This window comes from Anarrhichthys ocellatus, unplaced genomic scaffold (genome assembly GCF_004355925.1).
Source record: "Anarrhichthys ocellatus isolate YVR2014 unplaced genomic scaffold, GSC_Weel_1.0 scaffold12, whole genome shotgun sequence".
Classification (NCBI taxonomy): Eukaryota; Metazoa; Chordata; class Actinopteri; order Perciformes; family Anarhichadidae; genus Anarrhichthys; species Anarrhichthys ocellatus.
In genome coordinates, this window is record NW_022280042.1 from 8,048,159 (window position 1) to 8,056,676 (window position 8,518).

An 8,518-nucleotide genomic window follows, 5' to 3' on the forward strand; every position below is an offset into this window, starting at 1 on the left:
GGGGCTGCATTGGGCTGTGAAGGGCCTCGCAGACATCTGTTCATCAGATCATCAAGGCAATTCTGCCAGGAATTCTCCCTGTGATCTTTGGGATCATTGGTCATGTCCACCCCCCCAACCCAAACACACACTTTTGTTTATAATCTCCCAAACAAGCAGATTACACCCAATGAGGTGTCAGTGTGAATGAGATGCTATGGATGATGGGGTGGGTGTCTGCCCCTTTAAACAAACGCATAGATACTCCAGATTAAGGGTAATCCACGCCTCCTCTAATCACCATTGTACTCCTTATTGATATTGTTGATGCCTGTATATGTGTGTGTGTGTGTGTGTGTGTGTGTGTGTGTGTGTGTGATCCCGGTGACATTTGGCCTTTGGCTATTTTTCTGTTTTCGCACCAGTGTTCATTTGTCAGGGGGGGATCAAGTGAGCCGTGGCATGTGTTTTCAGCATTAGCCGTCACCTATAATCTGAAAAACATAAACACCTCTGCCAGGATTTAGTAACACATAGCAGATATAAACAGCCTGAGGCAATAATAAAAAACAAAGGGAACAAAGACATTATTGTTGAGACCTAAGCGGCAGGGACCTACAATACCGTGGTAACAACACCGAGGGCATGACGCTGAGAGCTGGATATTGTTGTTTTGCGTCTCCGTGTGTTGCAGGTGGTGCATGGGATGTGGTGTGCCGACACGTTCCCACAGGGGTTTTTAATTCAACACCGGTCTGGGTGTCTTCTGTCCCTCTGCAGGGCCTGAGCCCAGGGAGCTTTTATTACGAATGCAGATTGCTGTTGCTGTCTGACATCTGCAAATGAAGGAGCGCTTCTACCTCGGCGGGATATTTTTGGGATTCTTTCCACCGGTGGTTAATTTTAAACTCCACCGGGCCCCCGCCAGGTTGTTCTACCCCAGTGTGAACAGGCCCGAGGACAGACTCTATCTGGAGCTTTCAACTGCATCCAGCAGTCTTCCTCAGCAGAGGAGTCAAGAATGATAATAATCTTTGTCTCAAAACCTGTAAAAGCTATTAGAACTATTCTTACCAGTTATGATAGTAGTAGAATTGGTTCTGGGGATATAGTAATAGTATGATAAGTAGCAGCATTAATAAGTACAATAGTAATAGCCGTGTGTAGTGTATGGTAGTAGATATAGAGGTAATAAAATGAGTAGCACAATAGTAGCTGCAGTAGTAGTTCCCATACAGTGTAGTTGAATATTAGTGATAAAAAAAGGTAGACGAAGATCAGATTTCCACTTGGTTTCTTGTTGCCAGACCCTGACACAACAACGCTGCTTTTCACTGTGTAAAGACGTACAGATCAGCGCACCAGTGGGTCGTGCTCTGAACCAAAGGTTTCCCACCTTCACAGAAAGCCTTTTCAAGCATCAAAGCTTCCACACATGCAGCTTTAACTTCTAACACCCATGTGATTGTTGCTCACTTCAAAACAAGTGTGTATATGACCCAGAGACCTGCGGTATCCCATAGACAGATATATCTCAGTGGTAAATACCTGAATGCATGCACATACTCAAACACACAGAGAAGACACATATGTCCGAAGATATATCACTTTTGCAATCACACAATTGCAATTAAAGCTGCGCGTATTGATTACTTTAATTGTCAATTAATCTGTTGTAAAGTGTTTTTATGATTAACCAGTTCATAGTTTAGTCTCCAGTTCCCAGAGGCACATATAACCTATTTTATTTATTAGATATGGTTGTCAATACATTTATGACGTTATTTTTTGTCCAATCTTGACTCTCCACTTCTAATAATAAACACTTCCAGATCATATTTGTGGACCTGTTGTAGCTGAGGCTCCAGCTCCAGCAGTCTCATTGCAAAAACTACAAGTCTGACGTGTAAGAGGGTACTTGTTTGTAGATAGTACAACACGGACCTCTAGTGGCAGAGCACAAAAACTGCATGCCTCAAAGCGAGTAACCACTCGGATCCGAGTTTTTTTTGTGTGCAAATGTTTAATATGGAGGCCCATTCTGATCATCTCAGAATGTGGACTTAATCAGTCGATACCTCTAATAGTTTAAAATCAAGACAATTTCAGTTTGTAAGACATAATTAAGTCAGAAATCTTTATTTTATTTAACATACTATGTAATAAGGTTGACATCTAAGCATACTCAGTCGTGTGGTAGTGTGTGTGTGTGTGTTGAGAAAGGCCCACAGTGTTTCAGACGAACACAAAACGGAGTCGCACGTGAAGGGGCCTCCGTCTGAATTTCGCGCGTCATAATAGTCACGTGACTGCGAGCGAGCTTATTGGGTTAGGGCCGCGGGTAGGAAGTAGTCAGAGGGTCAAGGAGGTGGTTTGTGATTGTCAGCTTTTTGGAGCTTAGCACTCTCGCTTTAAACATGGTGTCCGCTGCGGTGCTCTTTCTTCTAACGGTCGGTTCCGTCTGTCTGGCAGACCGACAGCTGGTCTACGTGACTGTGGTGAGTGTTTGCTAATAAATCGGTAGAAAGCTACGGAAGCTGCGTGGTTCGCATCGTTTCTCGTCGATGTGGAGAGACGCTTCGCGAACTGCGTTCAAAATTGAGGAAGTTTCGTGTTTTCTTTGCTTCTCAGCAAACGTGCACATTGTTCTGAACACTAATTAACCCGTCGGTTAATAATGTGGGTCTCGTGGTTAATTCGGCATGTCAACAATCCACCTAGCAACACCTTTTATTTTATTTATTTTTACACAGAAGCTAATTGTGTGCTTGGTTCGCACAGGCTAACCATTTGCAAAAGTGTGCATTTTATTGAGACGCAATTATCATTCAAAATAAAATGAGTAGATTTGGATTGCAGACTGTATAAAAAGCTTGTTTCGTATTCAGAGTCAAAGACTGCTCAACAGGAACTCTGCACATGTCGAGCTAGATCTTGTTTATGCAAACGCTTGGACTCAATTGCCAGTAAAGGAACTTGTCCGGTGGCTATTCGGCTGTGCTAATAATACTTGTGGACAGCTCATGATTACTCAGAAATGTTGGCATACCGGGGCGGATTGACTGGAACCTGTGTCGTGTAGGAACTTCCACAGGTGTTGTTAAAGTACTTGCAGATCCAGTTCCTGCCCTCTGACCTGTTCACAGCTCACTCCCACAAAACTGTTGTTTTGACAGAGATACATAAGCTTCATGTTTACGTCAATGCAACACGATGCAGATGAGAGTAGAGTAATTGTAACTGTGGTGCAAACTCGCTCCTTGCTGAATGTCTGTTGATGAAATGTGACTTCTGTATTTGTCATACATGGTGATGTTGTGTAGTTGACGTTTAAAACCAGCACTAAATCATCACTCCCACACATAAGTGCATTATTTGCACGTCCTCCTTTTATTGCATTTAATCCAACTGTTAAACCTGTCTGCTAATTTCCAATGCAAAGTATGGAGAAGCTCGCAGGACGGTGATAGTGGAATAAAGTCCTTCGCTCGCTGTAGAGTACACAATGTGGCAACCTGGGGAAATTTCTATTTACACTGTTAAAATCTTCTGTGGGTTGAGGGTTAGTAGGTTCTCTTTCCACGCCCTTACAGACTCTGTGTCATGGCCGTGAGAACTGAAAAAGCATCTGACACACTCTGTGTTTCCCCCGCGTTGAAGCCGTGACATCTCGCAGGTCCCGGGTCAGGAGGGCAACGTAGCGGTTTCCTCATATAAAAGCTGTTTTTGTGCTTCCTGGGAAGGCTCACTTTAAGGCCCGTCATAAATACATTTACATTTTTTTTTTGCATCGTGCTTGCAGGCCATTTGCAGCTCCATTCCGATTGTTAGCCATTCAAATATTTTTTCATGCTATTACGGAAGTGTTTTTAGTTGTTGTTGTTTGTCAGTTGGGTGTTGCCTGACTTCTCCTCTCTGTCTCCCCTTCCAGCTGTTTCGTCACGGCGACCGGTCACCAGTCAAAGCCTACCCCACCGACCCTCACCAGGAGAGCGACTGGCCGCAGGGCTTCGGACAGCTGTCGCAGGTAGAGCGGACAGTTTGTAACTGGAGTCATCGCAGAGCGTCAGCACCTGTGTTGTCTTCAACTTCCTTTTTTTTTTTTTTTTGATGCTGACCTATTGGATACATTTCCATATTTGATAAGCTTTTTTTTTTTTACTGTCTCACTTAAAACTCACATTTGTTACCGACACCCTGTGACGTCATCGATGTGTTTTTTTTCAGGAGGGCATGAGGCAGCACTTTGATCTGGGCCACTTTCTGAGGAAGCGGTACCGAGTATTCCTGAACGAATCCTATGATCGACGCGAGGTAACCTCACAGACAGACGCTGATTCATAGGAATATTTTGGAGGAGAAGGGGGAGGGGCTTTGACATGCTGGTGTTATACAGGTGTCCCCACTGGTGCTGGCATTCCTGCAGCATGATGGCGTTGTTTACCGAGAGGAGGCCTCTGTTCATTGTCCTCTTCTGATCCCTTTACCGGCGACTCCTTCTGTCCACAGATCTCCGTCCGCAGCACGGACTACGACCGCACCCTGATGAGCGCCGAGGCCAACCTCGCAGGTCTGAACGTCCGCTCACGCTCTCCTACCTCCTCCCTCCTTTCTACCTAGCGATCCTCGTACTCTCCCTCCCCCGCATTAACAGTCTCTCGTCCGTCGTTCCAGGTCTCTACCCCCCCGCTGGTCAGCAGGTCTTCACGCAGGACTTGAAGTGGCAGCCGATACCGGTGCACACAGTGCCAGAAAGAGAAGAGAGGGTATGTTTGTGTGATGTAAATAGTTCCCCTTTGCTGTAAATGATTGTACACTGAACTTTCTGTCTTTGTCCCTTTTTTTTATTTATTTCTTTAGCTTCTGTCTTATCCTCTGGGAAACTGTCCTCGCTACAAACAGCTGATGAACGAAACTGAGCACACGGAGGAATTTATTAACATCACCACCACGTACCAGGTACGGGGGATTTTTTGGGGGTTACGTGATGTCGAGGGGGAGTCTCAAATCGACATGTTTTTGCTTAATGCTATTTTTACTGCGTTCCTCTCTGCAGGACATCATAAAGCTGGTGAAGAATGAAACCGGACTGAATGACACCAACGTGGAAAAGGTGTGGGGCGTGTACGACACACTCTTCTGTGAGGTGAGAACACCAGCAAAACTATAGGAAATTAAGACAATTATTCTGAATGAACACTGGCTAATTGGCTTACTACGCTTTCATTTCAAAATAAGAGCATCCCTTTATTCAAGACCCGGTTCACAAGCTGTTCTTCCAACAGACGCAAGTTATTTGTAAAGTTCTTGTGGGAGAAACTGTAATTGACCAAATGTCATGGTGTTGAGTTTCGGTCTTGTGACTCGACCGCCCTCGTCGTTTTTTTAAGGAACACGACGAGGGCTTAGAGGAACAGAACTGTGCAGCTGGTTTCTATTTCATATCTGTGTTTTTGTCTTATCTAGTTAACAAAGGTCACTGCTTGCTTTTCAGCATGCCTCCAATCAATAAACTGCATTGCTGTCATATTTAAAGGCATCTGTACCTACATTTTCAGGGATGTCATGAGTCAAAAACACACAATTTTAAGTATGAACCAGTGGGTAACTTAGAGGCAGAGGACTCACTGCTGACAAGGAGAAAAAAGACAGTTTTTCAACTCAGCTACTGCTTGATTCCAGCTTTTACGCGTCTCTTGAAATTCCTCTTTCAATCCAGTGTCTTTGTCGTGGCTTTCTTAATCCCCGCTGTGTTTTCTGTGCCTGAATTCAGTCCCGTCACAACATGACTGCTCCTGACTGGGTGACTCCTGATGTCATGGAGAAGCTCCGAGTGCTCAAAGACTTTGGATTTCAGGTAAAAGTGGCAGCGGCATTTCTGTACGTTTAGGACTTCTAGCGTCTCGTGATGGCGTCAATGCTACAGTGTAGTTAAAAGTAATGTAAAGACACTGTTTGTTTTCCACACAGGTCACATTCGGGTTCTACAAACGGCAAGAAAAGAGCCGGCTGCAGGGAGGTATGTGTGTGAAGTTCAGACGTTACTAAAACAGGAAGAAATAGTGTTTTTTGTTGGACTACTTTCAGCAGCAGATGAATCTACATTTGGTGCTCTAGTGAGTATTTCCAGCAGCAGGGACAGTGTATGTGGGATTGAGTCGAAATGAACATTGTGTGTGTGTGTCCATTCATTGATGGCATACCATGAGACTTATGATTTAAATACAGGACTAAATGGCGAAATAAGAGCTTCTGTTTGTCTTCAAGGTATCCTATTGGGGGAAATAGTGAAGAATCTTTCCAAGATGGCCGTCCCAGACCCGAAACAGAGGATGAAAATGATGATGCTGTCAGCGGTAAGAATGACTTTTTCAATTACTGGTAGATGGATTGTTTTTTTTCACATTTGGACAGAGCCAGGCTAGCTGTTTCCATTCTTTATGCTAAACTAAGCTAAGCTAGGCGTCTTCTGGCTGTAGCTTCATGTGTAGCGCAAGTAAGCACATTTCCCTAAATGTTTTCATGTGATCCACAGCATGACACCACTGTAGCCGCTCTGCAGTCCAGCTTGAATGTGTTCAACGGACGACAGCCGCCGTACGCCTCCTGTCAAATAATTGAGCTGTACAGGGATGACAACGGGTAAAACGCAAACACAGAATATACTGTAGACACTCGATTGATCAATAATAATTAATGAACAGACTCCATGCGCAACTGAGGAGCTGATACCAGAAAGAAAGAATATGCAAAGTGGAATAAATGGATGAGACTTTTACTTTGAAATTCAACACAACCAGATTCAGCAGAGTCAAAAATGCATTTTTAAATGTGACATCAGGTAATCGGAGACTGTAAATCTCTCTCTCTCTCTCTCTCTCTGTGTCCACCCAGCTCTGCCTCGGTGTCGTTGTTTTACCGGAACGACAGCACGGTGGAGGCGCTCCCTCTGCAGCTACCAGGCTGCTCCCTAGACTGTCCCCTAGAGGACTTTGTGAGAATTACAAAGCTCTCTATTTCAGATGACCGCGACAAGGAGTGTCAACTGCCGTCGCAGGGGAGAGATAAAGGTGAAAACACACAAAAAAACTGACTGCAAATTAAAAAGAGATTGTGCCATCATCCATTTTTCTTCATTCTTCTGCAGAAGTCATCATCAGTCTGGCGGTGTCCGGCTGCCTGCTCCTCATCCTTATCTTCGTCCTCCTCGGTGTGATCTGTTGGCAGAAGGAGCCGATCGGCAGCCAGGGGTACCACCAAGTGATCAACCAGGAAGCCGGAGAGGAATCCTGACACGAGCACAAGCTCCTCCCTCGGAGATCGGAGAGCCCGGCGTCTTGGGACAGCAGCACCAGCAGCAGCGACGACGACGAACTTTGAACTGTTAAAAAAAAAAAAAAAAGTGCAGGTGACTCTCTTTTTTGGGGGGGGGGTTTCATCAACACATTCGGGACCCACGGCTTCCTCATCTCTCTACACTAACATGACGAGTGAGACGTTGTCTGAGGGGACCACCCGCAGCAGGGAAAACCTTATTTAACAGCGTCTTGAGACTTGAATGGCTGCAGAGAAGTAGTAGGAAGTCAATGCAGGAAATGGTTCTGAAGTTGTGACTTTCTATAATATAAGTGATTTTGCATCATGCTTTTCCTCCCGGCTGCTCTGATTTTCATTAAAAACAAGACTTTAAGATGTTACAAAACACCTAAGATGTCTGTTTAATTGAAACCTCATTGGCTAAAATGATTCTCAGTCTAGAATGTTTCCACAAGCTCCTAAAGATCACTTTCTTTTAATTGTTGGAATACATTAATTTAGTACGTATATGTTCATGTCTGCAGGTGTGTTCATGATTCACGTGTGTGTGTTGACTCTCGAGGACCAACGGCCGAGATGCCTTAAATGTTTTGGATGTTTGTCTTTTTTCTTATGATGTATCACATTCTATTTGATCAAAGGAGCAGCAGGGTGGTGCTGACCTTTGGCTAACTCGCCCAGAGAGAGCTGACCGTAAGCCTCGTGACAACAAGCATCCACCCCCAAGTGTCCTTTAGTGAGACACGAACACACCAGCAAATTGTAAAAAGAAATGAAATAAAAGAAATAACAAAGCTGAATCTCTTCTCAAGAATCAAATCAGTTTTGCGATGAACCAGCTTTTTAAAGATGCGGCTTACAGAAACACTGGAAACATTTACATTTGTGTGTTTTTCAACTTAATGTTTAGAACAGATATTGGATGCTTTTCCTTTAAAGAATAACTAAACTATTTCAGCTGTAAACTAACATGGGTGTTAAGTTGTTGGTGATGGATTCTGGTCCAAATCTTCACTTGATTTTAGTGCAAAGTATTTGAGTTCTACATATTGTTATAAATATGCAAAGTGACGACCCTCGACTGGTTTAATACCAGGCTATTGCAATTTAATTTTGCTCTTCTCTAATCTGGAGAGTGGGTCCCCCTGTCTGCAGCCTTCCAAATCAATGTTTAATCCCACCCATTGGATTTGATTGGATTTGACTTGAATATGGGCGGGGT

General features: G+C 44.1%; 1 protein-coding gene across 1 annotated transcript; it reads left to right on the forward strand.

Annotated features, from left to right (window-relative positions):
* The first annotated feature begins 2,320 nt into the window (after positions 1–2,320).
* acp2 (acid phosphatase 2, lysosomal) lies at positions 2,321–8,093 on the forward strand. Its single transcript, XM_031851964.1, has 13 exons — positions 2,321–2,477; positions 3,911–4,006; positions 4,207–4,293; positions 4,489–4,549; positions 4,654–4,745; positions 4,840–4,938; positions 5,036–5,125; positions 5,753–5,836; positions 5,950–5,998; positions 6,247–6,335; positions 6,515–6,621; positions 6,874–7,049; positions 7,127–8,093. Exons 1-13 carry the CDS (start codon positions 2,397–2,399, stop codon positions 7,270–7,272), a joined length of 1,257 nt encoding a protein of 418 aa, XP_031707824.1. The 5' UTR covers positions 2,321–2,396; the 3' UTR covers positions 7,273–8,093.
* Positions 8,094–8,518: the final 425 nt, after the last annotated feature.

Bases quoted from the DNA above. Each gene is read 5' to 3' on its own strand.
- acp2 (XM_031851964.1), top strand. From the start codon at position 2,397: ATGGTGTCCGCTGCGGTGCTCTTTCTTCTAACGGTCGGTTCCGTCTGT. The intron at 2,478-3,910 runs GTGAGTGTTTGC...CTCCCCTTCCAG, and splicing joins AGCTGGTCTACGTGACTGTG to CTGTTTCGTCACGGCGACCG. The intron at 4,550-4,653 runs GTCTGAACGTCC...CCGTCGTTCCAG, and splicing joins CGCCGAGGCCAACCTCGCAG to GTCTCTACCCCCCCGCTGGT.